This window comes from Myodes glareolus, chromosome 20, assembly GCF_982192425.1.
Source record: "Myodes glareolus chromosome 20, mMyoGla1.1, whole genome shotgun sequence".
Taxonomy (NCBI): domain Eukaryota; kingdom Metazoa; phylum Chordata; class Mammalia; order Rodentia; family Cricetidae; genus Myodes; species Myodes glareolus.
The window spans coordinates 56,129,455-56,156,292 of record NC_142045.1 but is presented as its reverse complement, the minus strand read 5'-3'; the positions used below and the strand labels follow the sequence as shown (position 1 = coordinate 56,156,292).

The 26,838-nt window shown below is 48.1% G+C and overlaps 1 protein-coding gene across 1 annotated transcript in view; it reads left to right on the top strand.

Annotated features, from left to right (window-relative positions):
* Nucleotides 1–304: 304 nt before the first annotated feature.
* The window catches only part of Nceh1 (neutral cholesterol ester hydrolase 1), a 62,908-nt gene continuing 36,374 nt past the window's right edge, over nt 305–26,838 (top strand). Inside the window, exon 1 of the mRNA XM_048452631.3 lies at nt 305–625. Within this exon, the coding sequence (XP_048308588.3) occupies nt 488–625 (138 nt within the window). The 5' untranslated portion in view covers nt 305–487. The remainder of the gene's footprint in view (nt 626–26,838) is intronic.

Genomic DNA, 26,838 nt, shown 5'->3' with positions numbered 1-26,838 from the left:
GGAGACTTCACGGTCTTGTTCTCCAGCTCTTCTGGTTCTTGGTGTGGGCCGGGTGTTATTTGTAGAGTGAATGACGTAAGGTATGTTGTATGTTAAACCCAACTTTTGTTTGTTCCTGTTAGTTTTTCTTCTGTGGCTGTTTCAAGTAGCTCAGGCTGGCCTGAAACCCCTTCGCAAACGGGCAGAAGGCAGCCTGGCATTGCAGCCTGTCATACTCACAGTGCCCGCCAGAGGCTGCTGTTCGTCCTCCCGGCGCTGCAGCACCACAGCGCTTCCTGCAACCTGGCGAGCCCGCAGCTTTTCGCAAGGACACCGCGGAGGGGGCACGTCCGTGCTCCCACTTCCTCCCGACGCAGCCTGTGATTGGCTCGCAGCCTTGAGAGGAACGCGTGAAGCAGCAGCTGAGGTTGGCAGAAACTTGCCGGCCAGTCTCCCGGTGGCATCGCACCGAACCGTGGTCAGCTCCGGACATCCCGGCCTGAGGACAATGAGGTCATCGTGCGTCCTACTGGCCGCGCTGCTGGCGCTGGCCGCCTACTACGTGTACATCCCATTGCCCGGAGCGGTGTCCGACCCCTGGAAACTGATGCTGCTGGACGCCACTTTCCGCTGCGCGCAGCAAGTGGTGAGCAGAGCGAAGGGAATGCCCCGTGTCGCCCCTGCTCCCCTGATCGAAACCCCCATCGTTTGTCCTGGTTGCCCGTGGGCCCTTGCGGGTGTCACGTTTTCATCCTTGCACTGCAATAGGAATACCCCCAAGTCGCCCGTGTTCCCGTGAACGCTCATCCCCCCCCCCCCCCCCGTATCGCTTCTTCTGATTCTCTGGCTGTTGTATTTGCATCCTTGCAATGCGACGGGGACACCCGGTGTTACCCTTGGCTTTCCCGAGTGCGCGCTTCCCCAGAACCCCTAGTCTGGTGGTGTTCGCATCCTTGAAGTCCGAGGGCATTCGTACGTCTGGAAACAGGTGAAGTTCTTGCCTGTCATCTCCGTGACAACTGTTTAACCTTTCCTAGGTCTTAGACTGCACCGCTGCTTTCTTGGTTTACAGTGTCTTGAGCCAAAGCCTTCAGCATTTAAAAAATCACCCCGCCCCCACCTTCGTCTTCCCACCCGCAGGCAGAGGAGGAGTTAAATATTTTTAGCGAAAGGGATTATGATTCCCCGAAAAGCAGAAGCGGCCGTGGGCAGCTTCCCAACGTCCCCAGGCCTTAGCGCTCCGACCTGGAGACAATAGGCCAGGAGGAACCGCTCTGACCTTCGATTCTATCCCTGGCACCTCTCAGCTCAGCCCTGGAAAAGGAGGCTGGGAGACCCGGAGGACTGTAAAGGCCCTTGTTTGCAGGCAGTGCTTTCTGTTTGCTCGGCAGCGTTTGTTTTGTATCCTCCGACGTCGGGGAAATAACCTTGGCCCGAGCTAAGGCGTGCTCTAGCCTTCTTTAACCTGATAGGGTGGCATTTCTCTGCACTGTACCCTGCCTATGTAGGTTGCGCCCCCCTTGGGCAGGACAGTGTAACTGTTTAGTTTATTCCACAGTAGGAGGGTTGTTTTTACTGTCAGAAGCAGTCCGCAGCTGAGGCTGAACCCCATGAGTGGATAGTATTTTTGAGAAGTCTACCTTATCCAGGTTCCCAACGCTCCTCCACAATCAAGTCACCTTCTACCTTTGCCCAACACTAAACTCAATACTGGGGGCTTTGTGGTTTGTTTGGTTTTTGGTCTTCTTGAAATAAGGTTTCTCTGTGTAATGCCAGGCTGCCCTGGAATTCCATACTATAGACCAGGCTGGCCTCAAACTCAGGGATCCACCTGCCCCTGCCTTCGTAGCGCTGAGATTAAAGGCGTGCAGCACCGCCCCGGTCTTTTTTTTTTTTTTTAAAGTATGTGAACATGCATTGCATTATTTATCATTTATTTTTTATTTATGGGTGTTTTGCCTGCATGTATGTCTGTGTACCACGTGGGTGCCATGCCCACAGAGGCCAGAAGGGCACGTTGAATCACTTGGGACTGTAGCTGTGGAGGGTTAGGGAATGAACCCAGGGCCAGTGCTCTTAGTCCTTAAGCTCCAGATGGTTTTGTTTGTTTTTTTGTAGACAGGGTCTCATTATGTAATTCTGTCTGACCTGGATGAGTAGCCCAGTCTGATCTTGAACTCTCGATCCCGCTTCCACCTCCCAAACACTGGAATTACAGGCCCGGACCGCTTATCTAGACTTTAACAGAGTGCTGACCTGTCGGAACAATGGTTTTCTCATCTCTTTAGTCATTCCAAGAGTGTGCACTTTACAAGTAACCCCGTTCAAAGGTTCTGGAGAATAAAGGCTGTTTAGTGGGTTGGGTTGGTCGTCTTTACTAAGTCAGGATAATGAAAGAAGAATGATTTATTGGTGTGAAGGTGCTTCGTCCAGTCTTGTTTTAGGTCATTGAAGAACTCTTCCTTATCAGAGTAATGTGGGGGAAAGATTAGGTTTGAAGGGAAGCTTTCTTTCCAAGCATGCCTTGCAGGCCACAATGGTGTGCCCTCCAAGCGTGATGCAGGCACTCCCAGGAGGAGCTGAGGAGGCAATAGTGAGTGCTCTCATCTGGTGCTGGCCTGGAAGTGGGTTTTCAATCAGAGTGTGGCCCTGGTCACCTTCATGCTAAACTGAGATTAGCAAGATCATTCTGACCAGAAGAAAGCATATTCTACCAGATAACAACTTCCCTGAGTTTTTTTTTTTTTTTTTTTTTTTTTTATCGGAACAGGGATTAGACTCAGGGTTCTGTAAGTACTGGGTAAAGAGTGGACAAGTGAGCTACAACTTCACCCTGGCCCAGCTATGTTTGTGGGTCTCTCTCTCTCTCTCTCCCTCCCTCCCTCCCTCTTTCTCCCTCTCCCTGTCTCCCTCTCCCCTGGGCTCTTACTACTGAGCTCTGGCTGGCCTTGAACTTACTATGTAGATCAGGCTGGCCTCTTACTATGTAGATCAGGCTGGCCTCAAGTCAAAGAGGTCCTTCTGGCTCTGCCTCCCAAGTCCTGGGACTAAAAGTGTGCATCACAAGGCCCCTTAACTGTTACACTTTTTGTTTGGTTGGCTCTTTTGGGGCTGGGTCTCTCACTGTATGTAGGATAGGCTGACCTGGAATTTACTCTGTGAGCCAGGCGGGCTTCAAATTCCTGGTAGTTCTCTATGCAGAGATTATAGACCTGTCCCCACTGTGTGCTGGTGTGTGTGTGTGTGTGTGTGTGTGTGTGTGTGTGTGTGTGTTGTTTGAGACAGTGTGTCATGTAGCTAGCTATGAATTTACTATGTAGTCAAGGGTGACTTTAAACTCCTGATCCTTCTTTCTTCACACCCCTAGTGTCAGATTATAGGTTGTTTTCTTATTTTTGGTTTTTGGAATCCAGATCTTGCACCTTGTCGCAGGCTGGCCTCAGCCTGGTGATGTAGTTCAAGCCTTCAGCTCATCATCTTCCTGCCTTGGCTCCCGAGTGTCCCCGGAGTTTGTTTAAAAGCCTGCAGTCTGTGTGCTGGAGGGAGGCTGTTCTTCCCATCATGCCTTGCAGTCTGTGTGCTGGAGGGAGGCTGTTCTTCCCATCATACCTTGCAGTCTGTGTGCTGGTGGGAGGCTGTTCTTCCCCAGCATGCCTTGCAAATAATTTTGGTTCAGATGGTTTGACTCAATTAAAACAGGAGTTGAAGTTGTTTAAGAAATTAAGCTGGACCTACTTTCTAACATCCAGAAGTTTGAGTGCAGCGTGGTGTGGCCGTACATACTTACCTTGTCTCCAGTACTGGGGAGGCAGAGGCAGGCAGATCCTGGAGGGTTCAAGGCCAGCCTGGTCTACACTGTGACCTTCAGGCAGCCAGGGCTACTTAGTGAGACCCTGTCTAAAAGTAATTAACGTGAGTGCTTCGTTGGCCCACGCCGCTTTCCTCACTTTCCCTCTTGTGCCCTGGGTCAGACTATTGAGACTGGATATTGAGTTTCCTTCCTTGGGGTCCTGGAAGCTGCTCAGAACTTTCCCTTTCCTTTGTTTTTCGTCATTTTATGGTTCTTGTAGCAGGGGCTAGCCTTGAACCCCTTATCCTCTGGTATCCAGCTCCCCGGGGTAAGAACTGCCGAAACACTCCTGCTGCCTGGGTCACCCCCACTCCACATTTACTCAGATTCTGGGTGCTTTCAGTGTTTTTAGCAGTAATTTTCCTGTGGTTGTAGATATCGGGGTTTCTACCCTGTTCCCCGAGCTGTATTTTCATCCAGGTGAATGGTCTCTTCCTTAAGAAGTTCCCAGGTGATTTCAGTTGTAGCAAAGTGTGAAAACCATAGTCTTTCCAGCGCTGGAGTGGTGGGGCGAGACAGCTGCTTCAAGTTCAAGGCCAACCTGGGTATATTCTGAAATCTTCTGTCAAAAAAAGAAAGAAATCCCCCCAAATTGTACTATGATATGAACAAGATGTGATACTGTTATGGATAGTATTTATTTTGGCTATATTATAGATGATACATGTTTTATTTAACCTATCCAGGTAACCCAGCATGTATGATTAAGTTATCAGAATAGTGGGGTGGTCTTCAAAAGTCTAAAGTTGTGGATTGTGAGCCCCACAGGGGTCACATATCAGATATTTACGATTTTATATTATGATTCATAACAGTAGCAAGGTTACGGTTAGGAAGTAGCATTGAAATAGTTCTATGGTTGGGGGTCACCAGAACATGAGCAATTGTATTCAAGGGTTGCAGATCTGGGAAGGCTGAGAACCACTGGTCTTGGGAGTAAATTGCTAACGAGGCAGATTTCAGTGTGATAGAGCCATCGGACAGGACAACAGAAACCGCAGTGACTGGTGTAGCTGGAGGGCAGAGGCCAGAGAGGAGGAGCCGCGTCTAAGAGCCTCTTTCAACATGTTATGTGTGTAAGTAGCCTGGGGTTGTAGCTCGGTTGGCAGAGGTGGCCAAGCATGAACGAGGGCCTGGGTTCAATCCTTAGCACTACATAAACCAGGTGTGGCAATACATGCCTGTAATTCCAGCACTCGAGAGGTGGAGGCAACCTTAGCTACAAAGCATGTCTGGGGCCAGCCTGGGGTATAAGTTAAAGAGAGAGAGAGAGAGAGAGAGAGAGAGAGAGAGAGAGAGAGAGAGAGAAGGGAAAGGTTGTGCAGTGAAAAGATGGAAGCTGGGTTGCGCCTTCAGAGGTGAGCTCTGCCCGGGAGAACATGCAAGACTCCTTCCTCTCTGGCATTTTGGCAATGCCCATCAGAAACCTTGGGAGCATGTTTATTCTTGGCCACCAGTTCCTTCTGGTAGAATTTGTTATGCCATGATGGACAGAGGCAAAGCTGTAACTAGAACATGGAGAACCATCTGCTAGTCCAAACACATGGTCATTTGTAAGACATAGAGGAGCAGGCGGCTCAGCCTTTATTCCCAGCACTCGGGAGGCAGAGGCTTGCGAATCTCTGAGTTTAAGGCCAGCCTGGTCTGTAACATGAGGGCTGGCTAGTTGGGGGTTTCTGTCCTGCCCGGTTCCCACAGCTATTTAGTCCCAAAGAAAATCACACAGAGGTCTCCATAATTTATAAGCTGATTGGCCCATTAGCTCAGGCTTCTTATTAGCTCTTATGACTTATATTAACCCATTATTCTGATCTATTTTAGCCATGTGGCTCGGTACCTTTTTCAGCTGGCAGGCCACATCCTGCTTCCTTGGTGGTCTGTGAAGGATGGGGGGGAATCAGCTTCCTCCTTCCCAGAATTCTCCTGTTCTCATTGCATCACCTCTACTTCCTGTCTGGTTTTCCCACCTATACTTCCTGCCTGGCCAATCAGCGTTTATTTAAAAGATGATTGACAGAACACAGACAATTCTCCCACACCATTGGTCTACAGACTCAGTGTCAGGACAGCCAAGCTAGGCAGAGAAGCCCTGTCGGTGTGGGGGGCGGGAGAAGAAAGGGTTGGAGATACAGCTCAGTGGTTATCTTGTGTGCAATGGCACTTCATGGTCCCCAGCACCCTGCAGTCATTTCAATGAATGAAAATGCAGGAGTAGTACAAGAGGGGGGCGGGGAGTGCTTGCCTAGCATTTGTGAGTCCAGGAGTTTGATCCCTAAACAGCAAAAAAATGAAATTGTCATCTACTTATGCTATGCAGCTAGAATGTCTACTTTGTAAAATAATGTTAACGGGTGCTGGGGAGATGACTCAGTCAGCGGAGAAAAATGTTTACTGTATGAGTATACGGACCTGAGTTTGAATCCTCGGTATTCATATAAATCCTGTATAGAGTGCACATGTCCATAGTCCAGTTCTACATGCCTGAATTCCTAACTCAAGCCTGTATTCCCATCACATGTCCACATTATTCCCATCACATGTCCACATTCCCAGCTCATGACTGTATTCCCACCACATGCCTGTATTCTGAGTACTGTAGAGGCAGACAGGAGGATCCCTGGGGCTTTCTGGCCCATCCCCTGTAGCTGAGTCTTAGTTCCAGGTTCAGTGAGAGACACCCATAGATTGTCAGTTATAAATCTTCTTATGACATAATGTAAAAGAGAGCTTACTGAAATAGTAACCTGATTTCCTCCTGTTTTTGAACACGGCACCACACCACTAGGCCGTGTCTTCCTTTTTTTATTATTATTATTTTTTTACTTTTTGGTTTTTTCAAGACAAAGTTTCTCTGTAGCTTTGGAGCCTGTCCTGGAACTAGCTCTTGTAGACCAACCTGACCTCGAACTCACAGAGATCCTTCTGCCTCTGCCTCCCAAGTGCTGGGATTAAAGGTGTGCGCCACCACCGCCTGGCTTGTCTCCCTTTTTCTTATGGATGCCCAAGCTTTTAGACTAGTTGAGCAAAGCGGTTAGCTGTTTGCTCACTTCAAGCTGTAATGTGACCTCACCTGAGCTCCTACCAGCCTTGCTTGTTGTGGGGTGTGACTGAAATTACAGCCTCGCTGGAAACTGCAGCGTTCCAGTGCTCCGACCTGTGACATAAGTTTACACTGGAAATTATACTCAGCTCAGGTAAGTTTTAACTGCAAAAGGAAGTGTTTATCTTGGCTTGTGGTTTCAGGGCATACCGTCCATGGGCAAGGATGGATGGGAGCCCGAGGCAGCGCACATGGCATCTGTAGTCTGGGATGGGATGGGAGCCCGAGGCAGCTCACGTTTCATCTGTAGTCTGGGGTGGGATGGGAGCCCCAGGCAGCTCACATGGCATCTGTAGTCTGGGGTGGGATGGGAGCCCCAGGCAGCTCACGTGGCATCTGTAGTCTGGAAGAAGACATGGGTGCTGAAGCTCTAATTTAACTTTAAAATATTAATAAATGAGTTTCAATGCTTTCTCTTTTGAAACATTGTCTCACTCTGGGCTGGCCTGAAACTTACTATGTCCTTAGTGTAGGCTGGTTTTGAACTCATAACTGTCAGCCTCTGGAACACTGGGGCTGTACTTGTGGGCCACCATGCTAGGTCAAAAGCAAATTTCATATGCCACCTTCAGATTTGTGGTGAAGAACACTGCTTCACGGAGCTTGGAGGATTTGGTAACCATGGTGATGCATAGCTGATGCATAGCTCTTAAATTAAAACACGGGGCAGTGGAAGGACTTCATCTTCAGGGAAGTGTTAGACCGGAACTAGTTCTGATGAGTGATCTGCAGGCGGCACTTAGGAAATATTAAGGTCAAGTTGATTCTGACCAGATGTGTAAGGCAATGGCTAATGAATAGACTCATCTAAATGTCTCCATCGCTTCTGCAAACACAGCCCTGGCAGAGAGAAGCAGTCCTTCTCACGTGATCTTTTGTGAGGCCTATCCTGTTTCTTCCAGGCAGCCCGAGCTTGAGCTATGTATGTTTCTGTGAAGTGTGGAAGTGTGGTTGAGGTGTTTATTCTGAGGTGTTTTTTTCTTTAAAGATTTATTTATTTGTTATGTACACAGTGTTTAGCCTCTATGTATGCCTGCAGGCCAGAAGAGGGCACCAGATCTCATTATAGATCGTTGTGAGCCACCATGTGGTTGCTGGGAATTGAACTCAGGACCTCTGGAAGAGCAGTCAGTGCTCTTAACCTCTGAGCCATCTCTCCAGCCCCCCCTGAGGTGTTCTTTATTCAGTTTATTCAGTTTATATTATTTATTATAATGAGTTGGGATGTAGCTGAACAGTGAGTGCCTTCCCAACATGAGTAGAATCAGGATTTTATTCCTAGTTTACCAGAGGAGGTGAAGAGGGAGGGAAGGAGGGAGGGTCTAAACCCAGCGACTAGCAAGGCTGACGCAGGGGGATGACAAGTTTAAGGCTAACCTGGGCAACTTAGTAAGACACCAAAATAAAAGCGAAAGTGAGGGGCGGTCAGGGACAGACAGCGGTAGAATGAGCACCTGACAAACACAAGACGCTGGGTTCGAGCACAGTTCACAATAATAAATAAAGAACTGGCTTGCGTTTATCTTAGCTCCCAATGAGACTATGTTGAAATATTTGCTTACTCATTTCTTTCTCTTTTATTTCTTTTAGTAATTTTATTAAACTTTATTTTATGTGCACTGGCGTGCAGGTGTCAGATCCCCTGGAACTGGACTTACAGACACTTGTGAGCTGCTATGTGGGTGCTGGGAATTGAACTCGGGTCCTCTGTAAGAACAGCCAGTGTTCTTAACCGCTGAGCCATCTCTCTGCCCCCCTCTATTTTATTCTTATAAAGAATGAAGAAAAGACGTGGTGTGGGGTGGCACATAGCTATAGACCCCATCTTGGGAGTCTGAGGCAGGAGGAATAAGAGTTCCAGGGTCAGCCTGAGCTGCCTAGTCAGACCCTGTCTCAGAAATGAACGTAAGGAAGGAATGAAGCTGTGGAGCCTGGGAATATGGCTCAGTGGTACTGTACTTGTCAGCAGTGCCTGAGGCTCTTGGTTCATTCTCCAGCGTCACAAAAAGGAGAAGAAAGCCATTGCGTTGCCCAGTGACAAACCTGGCCACACTCCCAGGACAATCTAAGATGTGTCATATTTTGAAATGGTAGCAATGTATTTTTTAGTGTTTCTAGAATAAAGTTAAAATCCTACCACCTGGATGTCATCATCTCATATACATACATACGTACATACATACATGCATAATATAATGTATATGTGTCATATATTTTGTGTATAAATAGTGTGTGTGCGTGTGCACATGCACATGAGAGTGCTAGGGACTGAACCCAGAACCTCATGCATGTGAAGTGTGCCCCCCATCACTGAGCCACATGCTCCTAGGCCTATTCAATAAGGAAATGTCTTGTCTTCTTTTCAGTGTATGTCTGTGGTGAGTGCATGTGTGCAAGTGCATTCACATGTCTTTGGGCACACATGTGCAGGTGTGTGCTTACGTGAAAAGGCTAGAGGTTGGTGTTAGGGATTTTTTTTTGAAATATTTTTTTATTTTGTATGTATGCACGTATGTGATGTGTGTAGGCATGCACATGTCTTGGCAACACACGTAGAGGTCAGAGGACAGCTTGCAGAACTCAGTTCTCTCCATCCACTGTGTGGGGTCTAAGGGTCAAACTCTGGTCATCAGACTTGACAGCAGGTGTCTTAATTCACTCAGCTATCTCACTGTCCCTAGCCCAGAATATTCTGCAATCAAATCTTCTACCTTGTTCTTTGAGGCAGGGTCTCTATGTCAAACCCAGAGCTCTCTAGCCGGCTTGTCCCAGGGCCTGTCTCAGGTTTCCCTGAAATCACTAGCGAGCAACCACAGTCGACATTTACCTGGGTTCTGGGGAGCTAAACTCAGGTCCTCTTGCTTGCACAGCGAGGGCTTAAACCACTGAGTCACCCCTCACCAACCCTTAGTAAATATTTACTGAACACAATGCAGGAGTGGCAGAAGGGATGGCAAACCGGTAACTGATCTCCTTGTATGGCTTTTCTTCACGAAGTGCAAACAAATATATACTCATCCAGGATAAGGCACTATGGTGGTTTGAATGAAAATGGTCCCTATGACCTCATAGGGAGTGACACTATTGGGAGGTGTGGCCTTGTTGGAGGAAGTGTATTACTGGGGATGGGCTTTGGGGTTTCAGAAACCCAAGTCAGGCCCAGTCTCCCTCTCTTTTTCTCTCTTTCTGCTGCCTGCTGATCCAGATGTAGAACTCTTAGCTACCTCTCCAGCCTCATGTCTGCCTGTGTGCTGCCATGCTTTCTGCCATGACAATAATGGACTAAACCTCTGAACTCTAAGCCAGCCCCAATTGATTGTTTTTCTTTAAAAGATTTGCCATGGTCACGGTGTCTCTTCACAGAAATAAAACCCTAACTAAGACAGGCATCAATGACAAGCCAGAAAAACTATTCCCCTCAAGACTTGCCTAGTGAACCAATGGGTGTATGAGTGTGATACAGGAGCATGGGTATGCAAAGGCAGCTGTATCAGGAAGAAGCCCACCGCAGCATGGATGGGGTGCCCTGTAGCTCCATCAGAAAAAGTCTCCTGACTATTCTGCTCTCTCTCTCTCTCTCTCTCTCTCTCTCTCTCTCTCTCTCTCTCTTTCTCTTTCTCTCTCTCTCTCTCTCTCTCTCTCTCTCTCTCTCTCTCTCTCACACACACACACACACACACACAACACATGATACCTAGAAAAATACTCCATTTACAGTTTATACTCAGAATAGTACAGAGATATACTGTATTTTTTTCTTCTTGGGAGAAGACTAGAAATTTATTTTTCCCTATTCAGAGGCTTTTCAAGACATGAGATAAATGCCGTATATGATCAGTAACCGGCCAAGAAAAGGATCAGTAGCCCACCAAGAAAATGCTCCAGTATTGTAAGCAAAACTCCTACAGCACATACAGAACAAAGTGAGATCATGACCTAAAAAAGCCTTTTTCCACTTTCAAGTAAAAGAGAAGCAATCTATAGGAACCATAACTGATAAGCAGACTACACTTGAGTCTACTGTGTCTTTTCTGTAAGACTGTGATTAAGAATTCTACCTCTTAGATACAGCGGATACTCTTAATTCCTTACCTAACACTGTACTTGTTACTGACATCCTCTTGTATGTATGTAATTTGTGCTACTGATTTTTAAATGAGTAATTCAGTTGCTTCCTGCCATTTAAAATGGTAAAAGTATCTTTATTAGAAAAAGTAACTTACAGATGTTAAAGATTTTATCTTTATAGATAAAAATAAAAAGAGGTATTAAGAAAAGAAAGAAAGAAAGAAAGAAAAGGTCACCTGTCCCTAGCATTGTTTTCTTGTATTCCCTTGGGGACGGAAGTATGTGAATTTTATAACATTATAACATTCCGGAGCTTCCTGGGCCCTGTGCATTTTCTTTACTTCCTGAGTTCTTAGCCACTTCCTTCCTGGAGTGTTTCAATTAACATGATATAACTACACAACACACTTGAGTTGCCAGTGGAATGACATATGATAGACTATCTGACAGTGACTGTAACGGGGCTCAATGACAGAACATAAGTTATAGATGGGGCTTTCATTGGCTCTTGCAATATCCTTGAAAAAGATATCAGACATTGACCTGGGGTCAGGGCAGGGTGGTGTACACCCGTAATCCCAGCACTGGAGAGATGAGGCAGGAGGATCAACTCAAGGCTTGTTCCCTTTCCTTTGGCATCTAGTCTGTTATCAAGACTGAGTGCCGACAGCACACTTACCACCTGTAAACAAGCCATACTCTCTCAGACCCTGTGCTCTGTGCTCTGCGCTCTGTGTGGGACTCATTGGTAATACACCACAATGAAGGCAGTAACATGCTCAGGGTAAGAGATGAGGCCGGACTGCCTTGCTCCCATGCTGGGGAGGTTAGCCACCCACCAAGCTGACTCACTTTGCAAGGGAACCAGCTGAGAAAGGGGAAGTCCGGGACTTACCAGGGAGGGGTGAAAGGCGTTTTAGCTAGAGCAACAGTGGATGAATGAGGGGCCCCATGGGAGGTGGTGATATAGTTGGGAACCTAAAAGTGGCTTAGGCCAGCTGGAGCCTAAAATTTTAAGACTTGAGTGGGGTCAAAGGGCAGCGTAAACTGGGCAAGAAGTGGCAGGAAGTCACGTGGTCAACTGTGTTTTAGAGTAATCCTAAGCACTTTTTTTTCCTCTTTTACACTCTCTCAGCCCAGACTGGCCAAGAATTCCTTGAGTTCTGCTGATCTTGAGCTTCTGATCCTCCTGCTTCTCAGCTAAGTGCTGGCAGGAGAGGCGGGTGTTGGGGGGTGGTGGTGCACAGAATGCATGCACCATCCTGCCCTGCTGATGAGTTCTGCCTGCATCCAGGGCTCCACCATGCTAGGCAAGCACTTTCCCAAGTAATGCAGACCCCCAGCGCTCAGAAATGTGTGTATTTGTTTCCTGTTTCCTGTTGCCAGGGCCTCATACTTTCTAGGCCAGGACTGCATTACCTAGTTACGCCGCTAGGCCCTGCAAGAGTCCCCATTAGTAGTGTAGAAGCTGAAGAAATGGATTAGAAGTGGTTTGAGGGCAACTGACCAGGGAGGCCACCGTGAGTGAGAGGAAGGAGCTGGGGAGCACCCTAGGTCAGCCTCTGACAGCTGCACAGATGGTGGCAGTGACCTGACTCACAGAGTCTGCTGCTGGTGGGTGAAGGCAGGACACGGGAGCTTGGAGCGCATTGCTGGGGTCCATCCAGATAGCTGTTAGGACGAGGTGGGCATGCTGGCTCACTGGAAGGGGACCCGGCTGCACATGTGGCCTTGAGGGTCACTGCAAATGAATGGTTGTGTACAGAGTTCTGGTGCAAAGGGGGATTCTTGTCCAGGGTATTCCTGGGATACATACCCGGGACGAGGTCTTCCCCTGTGCTTGTGGCACATCCTCTCATTCCAACACTCGTGAAGCTAAGCCAGCCTGAGCTACATAGTCTGAGGCTAGCCAGGGCTAAATCCAGAGACCTCGTTTCAGGAAATCAGAAAGAGCCCACCAGGCGAACAAACATGGCTTTTATATAATTTGTGCAGCACTCTCGGATTTGTGCAAGGGTTCACTTGCTGCTTATTTACTAGATTAAAACAAAACAAAACTGTTACGTGGTTGGCATTGTTCTCTCTTTTGTCAGCTGAGAATGGGGAAGCTCACCGGATGAGCGGCAGTGAGGGGTTTTCTGGTTCCTGGCTGGCTCCTGGCTGGGGTGCTATGTATACCCTAATGCTACGGCAAGGCAATGTTTGCATTGTGCCTCCCCCCTTTAAATTATCTCAGGATGCCTAGAACCGGCCAGCTAGCTAAGGATGGCCTTGGCTTTGAACTCCTGATCCTCTTGCTCCCTTCAGCCATGCTAGGATTGTGAACATTGTCTTTACCCTCAGCTTTTTGAGTGCTGGGTGTTGAACCGGGTATTTCTTGCCTGCTAGGTAAACCACCCATGAGCTCCCTCCCCAGCTCCAAGGGCACTTACAAACTGAACCTTTTATTTATTTATTTTGTGTGTGTGCCACTGAGTTTATGTAAGTTGAGGGGGCAACAGTAGGAATTGGTTCTCCCCTTCCATTCTGTAAGTCCCAAGGATCGGGGGCCAGGTTGTCAGGCTTGGCAAAGATCTTTACCAACTGAGCTATCTCGCTGACCCCAAGGACAGCATTTTAAAGCCAATCATTCCAAGACGAACCTAGATAGGCGCTTATCTTACATTTGGCTTCTGGACACCCAGCCCAGCTGAAATTGTCCCTCAGGCTCTAAGGACCCCAATTGCCAGTCGTCCACCTCCAGCTTCCTGCTCCAGTCTTGCTGTGGACTGTGTGGTACAGTTGTGTGCCTGACTGACACCCTTCCCCCTGTCCTATGCCTCAGAGGCTCTCCCACCCTCTTGCTCTGGCCAATAGTGCACAGTCTTTCCGCATCCGCTTAAAGTCATCTGCACCAAGCCCTCAGCCTTCTTGCCCCCCAAACATATTTCCCTCTGGCTGTTTGGGGTTTAGACAGTCACTTGCAACAGAGAAGCTGGAGCCGATTTCGGGGTCTGATGTCTGTTGGCTGGACCGAGTCAAGGCTCTGACCTTAGTGTCCCGTGCCCCTGACTCTGAACTTGGCTAGAAGTGGCCTTTGTTTCCTTTGCAGTCTTTTCCCGCCTCTTTTTCTGCAAGCCTTGCTATCTTCTGGGTTCTAACTTCCTCGTAATGTTAAAGATGTCTGCCTGTTTTTGACTTTGGAATAAATTAACTACAGGTTTTTGGCTAAATAGCGAGCTGTAGTCCTAGGCCTACTTCTTCAAAGATGGCTGGCAAGCTGCTGTCTTTAGTGGGAGTGTCTCGGCCTTCTCTCTCGGGTGGTAACTGGTGACCACCCTCTGGGTTGATCTCCCGAGTTCCTCTCCTTCCTTCCTGCCCTGTGTAATGAGACAGGGTCTCACTATACATCCACAAATGGCCCTGAACGTGACCTTCTCTCTCGGGTGGTAACTGGTGACCACCCTCTGGTTTGATCTCCCGAGTTCCTCTCCTTCCTTCCTGCCCTGTGTAATGAGACAGGGTCTCACTATACATCCACAAATGGCCCTGAACGTGACCTTCTCTGCCTCGGCCTCGATTACAGGCTTATGCCACCGCAGACTGTTTGAAATGTTTTTCTTTGAATGCTTAAAATTTTTAAAAAATTTATTTTTATTTATTTTGTGTGTGTGAATATGTGGGTACAGTGTGTCAGAGCACATATGGAGGTCAAAGTTCAATTTTTCGGAGAATAGTCCCTCCTTCCGCATCAGTCCCAGAGATGGAACTCAGGTATCAGGCTTAGCAGCAGGTCCCTTTACTTGCTGAGCCAGCTTGCTGACCCTTTTTAATGTTTTAAAGTCTATTTTGTGAAGGTGTTTAGCTTGCTATTTCTTGTATGTGTTCCGGTTTTCAGGTGGGATGTTTGTCGTGAGGTTTCCACACAGTAGCAGATCTGTGTAGTACATTATAAATACAACCACTTTGTAAAGTAGTAATGTCCTCGTTCTACAAGAGAGCAAGAGAGGGCTGGAGTGGAGAGCAGTGGCAGACACCTGCTTGGCTTGCATGGGGTCCTAGGTTAAATCCCTGACCCTGTGCTGTGTGTGTGCACAGTTCATAAACTTGTCCACAGCCGCACGACTGCTTAGCAGTGAGCAGTGTCTATGCCCTCCACAGTCCTTCACCTGTATTCAGAAGCCTCTAACCCCCCTTCTTCCATCTCCCCAACTCTATAAACTCTTGCATACCTTGTGAATGCATAGATTACCCATAGATGAGCATATTGTAGCTTTTAAGCCTGATGTGGTAATATATACACTTCGAATCCTAGCACTAAAGAAGTATAGGCAGGTTAGGATCAGACATCATAGGCTAGTCTTACTATATAATGAGCTTGAGGCCAGCTTGGGCTATGTGAAACCCTGTTTCAAAAAAAGTTTTAAACATGAATGATTATGTTTTGTCTTGGAGAGTATTAATATATTGTTAAAGGAAAAATTTGAAACAAAAGTAAATTGAACAGTTTGAGTTCAGAACAGCTGGCAGATGAATCAGCAGAGGTTCAGAGATCCACAAATTCCAGCCTGGTGTGGGGCTTGCATCTGTCATTCTACTGCTCCCTAGGCTGAAGCAGGAAGAGTTAAGGATAGCCTGGGCTACACAGCCAGTTTCGGGTCATCCAGAGGTATGAAACAAATGATTTCATTGCCAAAGCTAGATTTTTGTTTGTTTGTTTTTTCCTTCCTGCTTTAATAAAGACTTATTTATTTTGAGAAAAAGAATCCTGAACATCAGAATATTTATAAAATAACCCATAGTATTAACAGTCACTAAGTTTATTCCAGCCGGGAGGTGGTGGCACACACCTTTAATCCTAGCACTCAGGAGGCAGAGGCAGGTGGATCTCTGTGAGTTAAAGTTTCAGGATAACCAAGAATACACAGAGAAACCTTGTCTTGAACACCCCCCCCAACAAAAAAGAAAAAAGAAAGAAAAGAAAAAGATTATTCTGCTATTTTCCTGTAATATGCATTTGACATGCCAACTTCAGTTCACAAAAATACCTGGTTGCTTTCTTGTTGGCAGCCCCAGCCATGCAGAATAAAGTGCACTGCTAATGCAGAGCCGCTCTGGGTTTGCGCAGTGCTGCTGCAGTCAGAGAAATGCCTGCTGAAGCTGTGTGAATGGCAAGACCAGGACTCCCAAAGATCATACTAAAGACAGTTAATTAAAAACCATACATCTTTTTATTGTTAAGCCAAAGAGGTACCAAAATTAAAAAGCAAAAATTACAGGGTGTGACTTAAAAAAACTCCTAAGGAGCATCAAAGGAAGCAAAAGTGGGATGAGGTGCAAGGCAGTTATGAACCCAGGAACGGAAGGCTAAGAGGGAGGATGGGCAGCTGCAGGCTTGGCCTTCCTGGGGTGCGTCAGCGCGGGGTTCCTGGGTAGAGGTCGGTTAGTTGGTGGTGTCTGATTGGGTAACCTTAAGTTTCCTTTTACTGTTCATGTTGAACTGGTTTTGATTTGTTGAAGACAGAAAGTCTGGTTCCAGAGACAGCCTGAGGCTGGTAGCCTTTTTATTTGCTAACCTGCTGCCTGTTGCAGAGGTCCATGGTTAGATAACAATGGAAATACTGTTAGATGGTTAGCCTGTGCCACAGTATGTTTTGCAATCTGGATTCGCTTTAAAAAAAATTTATTGTTTAAAGTGTGGTGGTACCCACCTTTAATCTCACTCAGCACTGAATTTGTTAGTGGCCTTGGTGTTCTACTTGGGGCAGAAGCTTCTGTGTGTTCATCAAAAGGATGAGGCTGTGCAGAGAGCTGGCTCTCATATTTGAACTACCAGTCTGATCCCCTCATCCTGCCCTCCTCTCTCATCCTCCACCCTGTTCTTCCTTCCCGTCTTTCCCAGTTTATGGCTAACACCATCAGTAACTGTATGTTGGATGCTTTTGATCTCCCCCTCCTTCTGTGGTAGTGGGTCCGACAGCATCCCACTCTAACTTGGCTGGCCTTGAACTTGCAGCCCTCCTTCTGTCTCTGCCTCTCCCGTGCTTGAATCACAGGTGTGAGCCGCCATCCCCAGCTTTGCTCAGTTACCTTTAAGCAATTTGTTTCCCCGATGTCTTCCTCTGCCTGGCTAGAAGACTCTTAGAGGAAACGGGCCATGTCCGTGGGTTCCCCGCCCTGTGGACCTAGCTTTGAAGTCCCTGGCACTAAGTAAGAACTTGTAAACTTCCTAAGGGAACAGGTGGGCAGGAGACCTGGAGTCTCACAGAAGCTGACAAAGAGGGCAGTGGTGACCACACTGCACAGGGGTCACATCCCCTTCTCTGGAGGGCCAGACTGCTGGCTTCTGCCCTGCTTATCTGCTTCCTTTCCACGAAGAACCTAAGTAGGAAGTGGGCAGGGTAACTGTTCAAAGGTGACGGGGAAGAGAAACGTAAGTGGTGACACCGTGTGTCCATTTATTTAACCATCATCTCAGTTAGGCCTGGTGGTACAAGCCTGCAAACCCCACTGACTCATGGGGCTAGGGCAGACGGATTGCAAGTTCAAGGTCGGCTTGAGCCTCAGAAAGACCTAAGAGCTAGTCTGGGCAACTTTGTCTCTAAACAAAAAGCAGAACAAGAGAACTAGGGAATATAGCTTAGCGACGGAGCTTGTTTAGTGCATGGGTTCAGTCCTGCAAACTGGCTGGTTTCAGTTCTGCAGCCTCCGCGGTCCATGTGGTCCATGCGGTGCCCTAGGAAGGCGGGTGCAGGGCTTGTCAGGTGCCTTCTCCAGGGAAGCTGCTCCGAGGTGCATGCGCTGTCATGGGAGCCATTGCTAGTACTCAGGACAGTGCTAAGCTGTGTCGACAAACAGTGCCACCTCATCCTGTGAGTCCATGGGAACTTTAGCCTCGTAAAATTTCACCTTACTCATGAACAAAGTTAAACCCTTAGTTGTATTACAGCTTGTTGTAGAGCTTTGGTGTCTGTGGACTCCTCCTTCTAGAGTGGTAGAATTACGGAAGTAGAGCCCAGGGCTTTATGAATGCTAGACAGGTACACTGCCAGCTTCCTCTGACCTTTCTCCAACCTTTTGTTCTCTCATCTTTATAGTCAAGGAGTGAACCAAAGTTGTAAAATTATACTTTAGTAAGTGGTAATGTGGAGGCTTAGGTGAGAACTGGCCCCAGTGACTACCATGCTTGGTCTTCAGTTGGTGGCCATCTGGGAAAGTTTCAGAGGTGTGGTCATGCTGAAGGAAGTATTGTTGAACGAGTTCTGATTGGTCTTAATAATAAAATCCCAGAGTCAGATATGGGGTAAATGCTGAAAGATCGGAGAGATAAAGGAGCCAGCCACAGCCAACCATTACCTTGCTAACTCCTCAGTTCCAAAGGGCCAACCTCCTGTCTCTTCCTGCCTTATAGTCCCCTCTCCACCCAGCCATATCACTTTCTGTCTCTCTGTACAGACCTCCAATCCTCTATGGTTAACTAGTGGCCAGCTCCGGCCTCTGATCTTTAGGCGAGGTTTTTTGTTAGAGCACAGACAAGGTATCACCACAAAGTATGCCGTTGGGTACTGACTTTGAGTAAGGTAAAGCCTTACCCTACTGCTAGTTTGCTTTCTCAACTTCTTGCATGTGGTTGAAGGTGTGAGCTTGCAGGCTTCCACTCTGGTTTCCATGCCTGCTGCTTGCTGCCATACTTCCTGATGTGACGGACTCTTATCCCTCTGTAACTATGAGACAAAAAAAAAAAAAGACCCACTTTCTTCTAAAAACTGCCCTGGTCATGTATTTTTATCACAACAGAGAAGTAATAGCCATGCAGGATCACACATGAATTTGCACCTCTTTTGCAAAGTTGGAGACATTACCTGCTCTGGTGGTTACTGTGTAATAGATTTTCTGTAGCCCGAGAATTGGTGTTTCCACCAGCACAGTAAGCCAGATCAAGCCGAACTGAAAAAGTAAAGGCACAGGTTTATTTGAGCAAAGCAACTCCCGGGTGAGTTCTCCAGTCTCAGAGATCAAGGCCAGAGAAGTCGTGCACCCAAACTAAAGCAGGGAGGTTATATAGCCTGTAGGTGAGGGGTGATCACGTGTTCACCACAAGCTGGGTTTGTGCCCAACTATGGCCAAAAACTGATCGCTTTGGGCTGTTGACAACTTCAGGGGAGGAGCTGCCACAGCTGCCAAAAATGTGGAACTGGGCTTTCTGGCACCCTTTTTTGGTTGGAGATTCTCTGAGAGGGCAGGGCTTGTGTGTGTGTGTGGCGGGGGGCTTCTCAGACTCATAGTCTGAGAAGGAACCAACTGGAGATTCCAAGGGAACACTTTGGTTTTCTGTTTAGGTCACTCTCAGCTTCCACCATTCCTGGTTGTACACCTCTGTATGTCAAGGGAGCTCCTGGGCTACCACATAGTCTACAGCTGTTTGTCAACCTCCAGGAGAAGAGTCAGGGTTAGGCACGTTAGGCACTGCCTGTGACGCTTAGCACAGTTGTGGGCATCACTCATGTAAGTCGCCTTCCTCCTAGTATTTAGTGGACTCGAGCAGTAGCATCCCGGGTGGGTGCTGAGGGAGACAGCATAGGCAGCCTGGGTTTTCTATATAGGCCAGTGCCGTTTCTTTTAAAGAATTCTTCTCCGTTTATTTATTTGTGGGTATGTATATCTGGAGTCTGCTTATGAGAATGTCTGTGATAGTCTTTTTCCCTTACTTTTTCTTGTCCCCCCCCTTCCTTCCATCTTTCAGCCCCTGATTTATGCCATGTGGGGAGTGAGCCCACAGCTTTTTAACATGCAAGGCAAGCGTTCTGCCAACGATAAACATTCCTAATATCTTCCATTTCCTACTCTTTGATTTTTTTTTTTGAAACAGTGTTGTGTTATATTTAATTCAGGCTGGCCTTGAAATCATGACCAGTTTTCCTGTCCCCTCCTGGGTGCTGAGATTCCAAAGTTCAGGCTACCTACCACATTTAACTAAATTAATTAGTTTATTAATTTGCTTGAGATAGGATTCACTGTAGCCCTGGCTGATCTTGAACTGACTAAGTAGACCAGTCTAGCCCTGAACTCACAGAGCTCCCCCTGCTTCTGCCTTCTGAGTGCAAGGATTAAATCTGTGCCGGGCAGTGGTAGCACATGCCTTTAATCCCAGCACTCGGGAGGCAGAGGCAGGCAGATCTCTGTGAGTTCAAGGCCAGCCTGGTCTACAAGAGCTAGCTCGGGGACAGGCTCCAAAGCTACAGAGAAACCCTGTCTCGAAAAATCAAAAAAAAAAAAAAAAAAAACTAAATCTGTATCACTGTGCCCCACTTTTATTGTATTTTTAAAACTCAGCATACAGAGTAATGGGCTTCATTATGGCATTTCATGCATACATGCCAATATTTTTCTTCCTCCGTCTCTGTTGTCCTCCCTCTGCCTGCCATGCTGCTGACCCCCCTGCACCCAGATTGTTCCCTCTTCCACTCTCATGTCTCCTGTATTCTGTTACATCTGTTTTCCTTAAGATCTCATCCTCTCTGCTCGTGGGCAGCCCGCTCCCTACTTTCCTGACAGACAGACAGGCACGCACGCACGCATGCACACAGCTGACAATTGAACTCAGAAACTTGCCTGTGCTACATAAACACTCTACCACTGAGCTATATACCCCAACCCATGATTTCGCGTTTGAAATTGCTGATTAAGATCCTGTTGTGTACATGGACCATCTTTTCTTTATCTGTTCATCTGTCGATGGATACTTAAGCTGGTTCCGTTTCTTAGCGGCCGTGAACACTGCAGCAATTAATGTGGGCGCGCGGTGTCTCTATTAACTTCAGACCCTCTTGGTAAAGCGCCAGAAGTGAGCGGCTGTGCCTATCACGGTTCTGGTTTTACATTTTGTGGGCGCTCGGTGCTGATTTCCCTCATGACCACGCGCAGGATAGAGGGGTTCCTACTTTACCTTGGCTGCGTTTGTTCCCACTGCTTTGATGACACCATTCTGACTGCACAAGATAGAATTGTGACAGTTTTAATTTGCTTTCTCCCACGACTGATGATGTTGAACTGTTTTTCAGATACTTAATGTCCATGTCTATTTCTTTTGAGAACTGCCTATTTGGAAAAAAAAAAAAAGCCTATTATAATCTCAAAAATTAAAACATCGCCAACAATAAAAAGTGGCTTATTTTAACAACCAAGAAGAAAAGGGATTGGAAAAACTATTATAATCTCAAAAATAAAAGAAAAAAGAGAACTGTCTTTTGGTTTCATTAGTCTGATTATGCGTGATTTGGATTTGAGTGATTAGTTTTGTAGTTTTTAAAAATTACTTGTTAGACTGTATAAACACGTGCCGTGGCACACGTGGAGGTCAGACAAGGTCGTGGATCAGTTTCCCCATCAACCTTCCCATAGGGCCCAGCAACTGAAGCCAGGGCAGCTCTTTCACTCCAGGCCACCTCATCAGCTGTCTGCAGCTCTTAGTGGATTACAAATAGTCATCCCCTATCCAACCGATAGCGGGCAGTCTTCCTCCAATTTGGGGGGCTGCATTCTCTCTGCTGATTGCTTCCCGTGCTGTGCAGAAGCTCTTTGATTTCACACCCTTTTCAATCCCTGGAATTAGTTCTTGTTCTACCGGAGCCCTCTGCAGAAAACCCTCGCCCCTGCCTGCGCCTTAGAATGTCTTTCCTACCGTTTCCTCTGGCCATCTCAGCGTCGTAGCATTAAGATCTGTGGGGCGGTTTGGCTGGATCTATACAGTGAAAGATTCAGCTGTAGTTCTGCTGTGTGTACGCCCAGTTTCCCGGCGCCATTTGCAGATAACGGCATCTTGGCTGTAGTCTGCTGTGTGTATGTCCAGTTTGTAGAAAAGGACACCTTTTCTGTGTATTGTGCAGGGTGGGGCTTATTGCCTGTGTGGGCTCCTAGGCCGTGCCTGTGACTTCAGCTGTGTTGAACCTGTACTGGACAAGTGTCTGCAGCGTCCAAGCTGTGTTCACTCTGCTCTCTTCTGATCCCATAGCGCCAGCCTCTGCTGGCCACACTTAGAGAGTGTGTGCCGGGCAGGTCCTCTCCCCCTCCTCAGACATCCCTGACGAGTTCTAGCTGGGACTGAGCACTGGGACTGTGGGGAGCACTAGTAGCACTGAGATCGACGCAGGCAGAGGACCTCCTCAGTAACCATCCACTCCGTGGGACTCAGCTGGGGATGTCAAAATGGCCGCTGGTCTCTAGCCTTCCGTCGCTCTGCAAATAGCTGGCTCCCAAGGCCAATCCTCCTGTTGACCTCAGACTCAGGTCATTCTCAGTGGAGATCGGCTAGTGGCCATTCCACCGTGAATGGAGGTAAAGGTTAGGGAAAACCCTGTGTGCTTTCTTGCTGGAGATGAACTACCTCTAACCTGCACTTGTCAGCTGGCCACTGGCTGGCCTGCCTGCCCTCACAGCTATGTCCTAGGCTTGTTTTCTCACCCTGGGACTGTAAGTTGCTAATTTGTGATAATTCCCTACTCTCATATCTCCAGTGTTACTCAGTTTTAAACAATAGGCGCTCTCTCTCTCTCTCTCTCTCTCTCTCTCTCTCTCTCTCTCTCTCTCTCTCTCTCTGTCTCTCTCTCTGACATCTCCAGTCATTCACTGTTAGATGGGGTTCCTCTCCACTGCCTCCCTGTTCACCAGAGGAATCACTGTCTCACCAAGACCCCTGCCTGGATTTGAGGCTGTGAAAGCGACTTCTTGTCCTGAGGGAAAGACCTCTTGTCCTGATGTCTCTGTTCTCCAGGACGGCCTGCCTGTCGCCCACTGTGGCCTCAGGCCTGGGCAGTCCATCGTGGCCTGCCTGTTGCCCACCATGGCCTCATCTTGGCCTGCTTCTCTTCAGTACATCCCCTCTTGTTTTCTCCACACTTTTGTAGCTCTTCTGTCACCACTTCTGGCTCGCTTTCCTCAGCTTGAGACAAACCTTTCTGGGAAGAGGGACTCTAAATTGAGGAATTGCCTCATCAGATGCCTGTGGCCAAGTCTGTGGAACCACTTCCTTGATGGATGACTGATGTGGAGGGCCCAGCCCACTGAGGTCTAAGAAGGGCAGCTGACCATGAGGCTGGAAGCTGCAGGCCAGTAGGCAGCGATCCTCCGTGACCTCTGCAGGCCAGTAGGCAGCCCTCCTCCGTGGCCTCTGCTTCAGTTCCTGCTTCCGGGCTCCTCCCTTGATCTCCTGCCCTGGCCTCGCTCCATGATGGACTATATAGCGTGTAAGCTAAAACAAACCTTTGCTCAGAGTTGCTGGTCACAGCAACAGACAGCAAAGGAGGACAACTCCTGTCCGTGCTGTTGGATCACAGACCAAGAGGGAATCACGCGAGAATTCTGAGTGCCTCTGAAATTTCCAAGACAAGAGTTTTGCAACTTCAGTTCATTCAAAACCCAGAATTGCCCATGGGATGTGTTCTGTGCTTCTCCCAGGTGTAGCCAATAGGAGTGAGCTTACTTCAGCTGTTGCTATTCATGTGTCTCTATGGAAAAAACATATCTGATACGTGCGGCCAGCCAGTCCTTGTGACTGGACACCTTAGTCATGTGATTCTTCTTAACCCTCAGAGTAGAAACTGTGTGGAGCTCTGAGTAAGGCTGCTGTTCTGTGAGGCTTCAGTCTTCCTCAGTTTTAGGCCTTGCTCTCCCAGGTTCACGCGGTAAGCAGATACCCAAGCCCTTCCCTGTTCTCTCCCAGGTTCACTTTGCTGTAGGGTAGGGAAAGGAGCGTGGGAAGGCTCCCTGTGTGGTTAGGAGAAGGTGAAAAGGAGGGCAGGCAGCTGTGCATATGGTACCCACTGTAGAGGGCAGGCAGCTGTGCATATGGTACCCCACTGTAGAGGGCAGGCAGCTGTGGATATGGTACCCACTGTAGAGGGCAGGCAGCTGTGGATATGGTACCCCACTGTAGAGGGCAGGGAGCTGTGCATATGGTACCCCACTGTAGAGGGCAGGCAGCTGTGGATATGGTACCCACTGTAGAGGGCAGGCAGCTGTGGATATGGTACCCCACTGTAGAGGGCAGGGAGCTGTGCATATGGTACCCACTGTAGAGGGCTGCACATTCACCCCAACTCATTCTGTGCTGTGAAGTCAGTGCTCTGGGATTGTTCCTCTTGTTCATGGTATCTGTGAGAAGATCCTCAGGTGACTTCGCACGACTTTGGTACAGCATTTAGTCATACACAGAAGCTGTACAAGTTGGCACCGGCAGCACAGCCCTTGGATTTAGGGTAAGAGTGAGCATCCATGCTGTTCCTGCCCCCGACAGGCATAGTTTCTGACAGGTGTGTCTTTCCAGGTCAGAGATGGCATGCCAACGTTTGGTTGGTGGCTGGATACGGCAGAGGAACAGAAGTAGGCTCAGCTCAGAGATGGCATGCCAGTGTTTAGTAGGTGGCTGGACGCGGCAGAGAAACAGAAGTGCTTCAGAAGAAGGCCCAGCTCTTGGCTCCGCTGTGCTGGAGCTTTGGCCCTGTCCCCTGTCCCCTGTCCTGTAGGAACTGGGCCTCATTTGTAAAACAAATGAGCTGGACTTGGCAAGGCTTATCCAAACTACTCTTTAAAACTTTAGATTTACTGCTGTATGTGTGAGTGTTTTGCCTACATGTATGTATATGCATCACGTGTGTACCTGGTGCCTACAGAGGCCAGGAGAGAGCTTGGGATATTTTGGAACTGGAGTTACGGATGGTTGTGAGCCAGCATTGGGTGCTGAGAACTGAGCCTGGGCCCTCTGTGCAAGCAGCAAGTGCTCTACACCACTGAGCCTCTGCTTCAGTCCACCTCCCAACTAGGTCTCTACTAAGAGAAGTTAGTGGGGAAGGTTAAACAGGGTGTAAGAAAGTCATTTGTACCAAAATTGTAGGATTTTTCCGTGTCTTTAAAAGGCTGAGCTCCTGCCTGGCAGTGGTGGTGCACGCCTTTAATCCCAGCGCTCAGGAGGCAGAGTCAGGCGGATCTCTGTGAGTTTGAGGCCAGCCTGGTCTACAGAGCAAGTTCTAGGACAACCTAGGACAAGTTCTAGAAACCCTGTCTCGAAAACGAAAAAGCAAAACAAAACAAAAAAGCTGCGCTGCTGTGACCCTGAGAAGAGACCTGAGCCCCGCATTACAGGGGATGGGGTGACTGGAGATCTGGGACCTGCAGTCTGGGCACAGGCAGCCCCAGCAGCCTAGGCATGGCCGCTTATCCCAGTATGCCCATTAAGGAGAGCATAACGGTGCAAAGTAAAGTGAGGAGGAGGTCTGATTGATGTGACCACATTGGGAACAAGGGGTCATAAAGGGGCCCAGTGACCTCAAGTCCATCATGGGTGCCGATGTAATCTTAAGGGTCAAATGGAGGAACTGGGGCATGGGCCAGATGAAGTCATAGGTAAGCAGTCCTGGTCAGGGTGTGGTCTCACTCAGCATCTTCTCAGCTCCTGTCTAGCAAGGTGGTCTGAAGATGTCCTTATTGCTTGAGGGGTAAACAGATTGGGATAATTCTTAGGACGTGGTTACTTCTGGTAGCAGAATGGGAACTTGGTACCAAGACAACGAATAGAGGTCCTCATTTGTTATCTCTGCTTCTGCCTTCTATCATCTGGAATTTGTCTATCAGGGATGGGCAGGTGGCTCAGTGGTTAAGACGGACACTGTTCTCGTAGAGTCAAGAGTTGGGTTTCCAGCACCCACGTCGGGAGGCTCACAGTGGCTAGTCACTACAAGTCTAGGGCTTCTAACCTTGTCTTCCGGCCTCCACGGGCGCTGTACTCAGGTGACTCATGCACACATACACACACAATAATATAAAAATAAACAAAATCTGTCTTTGTGTTTTGAAAATATGATCTCAATGAAAAATTTTTATGGCCCGATAAACCTCTCCGCGGACACAATAATCCAAATCAGACCAAATCAAACCGAATTAGAAAAAGCCCATGTTTAATGGATGTCAGCATTCCCAGGTGACCTTCCAGTCCCCCAGGGATGGAGAAGAGAAAGGAAGACCGGAAAGACCAGGTGTCCATTTTCTGGGTGGCAGTTCAAATAGCGTGTGGGAGTGGTCTTGACCTTCTCTGTGGAGGGGGTCATGGTTTGGGGGGCTTTCTTGGAGGTGGAGTCTGGACTGTGGCCACTGCCAGGGGAGGGGGCTTGGAATGGAACTTTCCACCTAACATTTCAGACCCCTTGGATATAGGGGGTGCTCAGGGCCTGGGGTGAAGCCTGGACCCAAACACTCGTGTAGTCCACGCTGGTCTCAGACTTGGTGAATAGCTGAGTCTAGACTTGAAACCCTGCTTCTCTGGTCTCTGCTTCCCCAGCTCATCGGTTACTGGTATACACTATGCCATTAACATGTCTGCAGGCCAGGTTAGAGCTCATTGAGTCTTTCAGGGCCAACTACAAAGACTGTGAGGTTAGTATTGTGTTGAGTCTGTCAGCAGTGTGCTGAAGCATAAGAATTCTGCCCCGCACTGGGGCAGCTCGTCCCCTCTCCATCCCTCCAGAACAGGGTGAGACCTAATCTCCAAAACCAAAAAACCACAAAGAGTGGATGACAGATAAACACGTGGACCCGGTTCCCCTTTTGCTTACAATTAGCCCATAAATTTCCCTCAGAAAGGACTATTACTCTGGCGGGTGATAATGGTTGGACGTAAAGAACTTCCATTGGGTGACCTGCCCACACCTAGCTTATCATGGCTGGCTCCCACAGACATAACATTGTGCTTGTGAGTGTACATGTTCATGGACGCGGGAAGTAGACACTGGATCCCCTAGAACTTGAGTTCCAGGTGTTTGTGAGTCCTCTGACACGGCTGCCAGGAACACAGTCGGTCCTCAGGAAGAGCAGC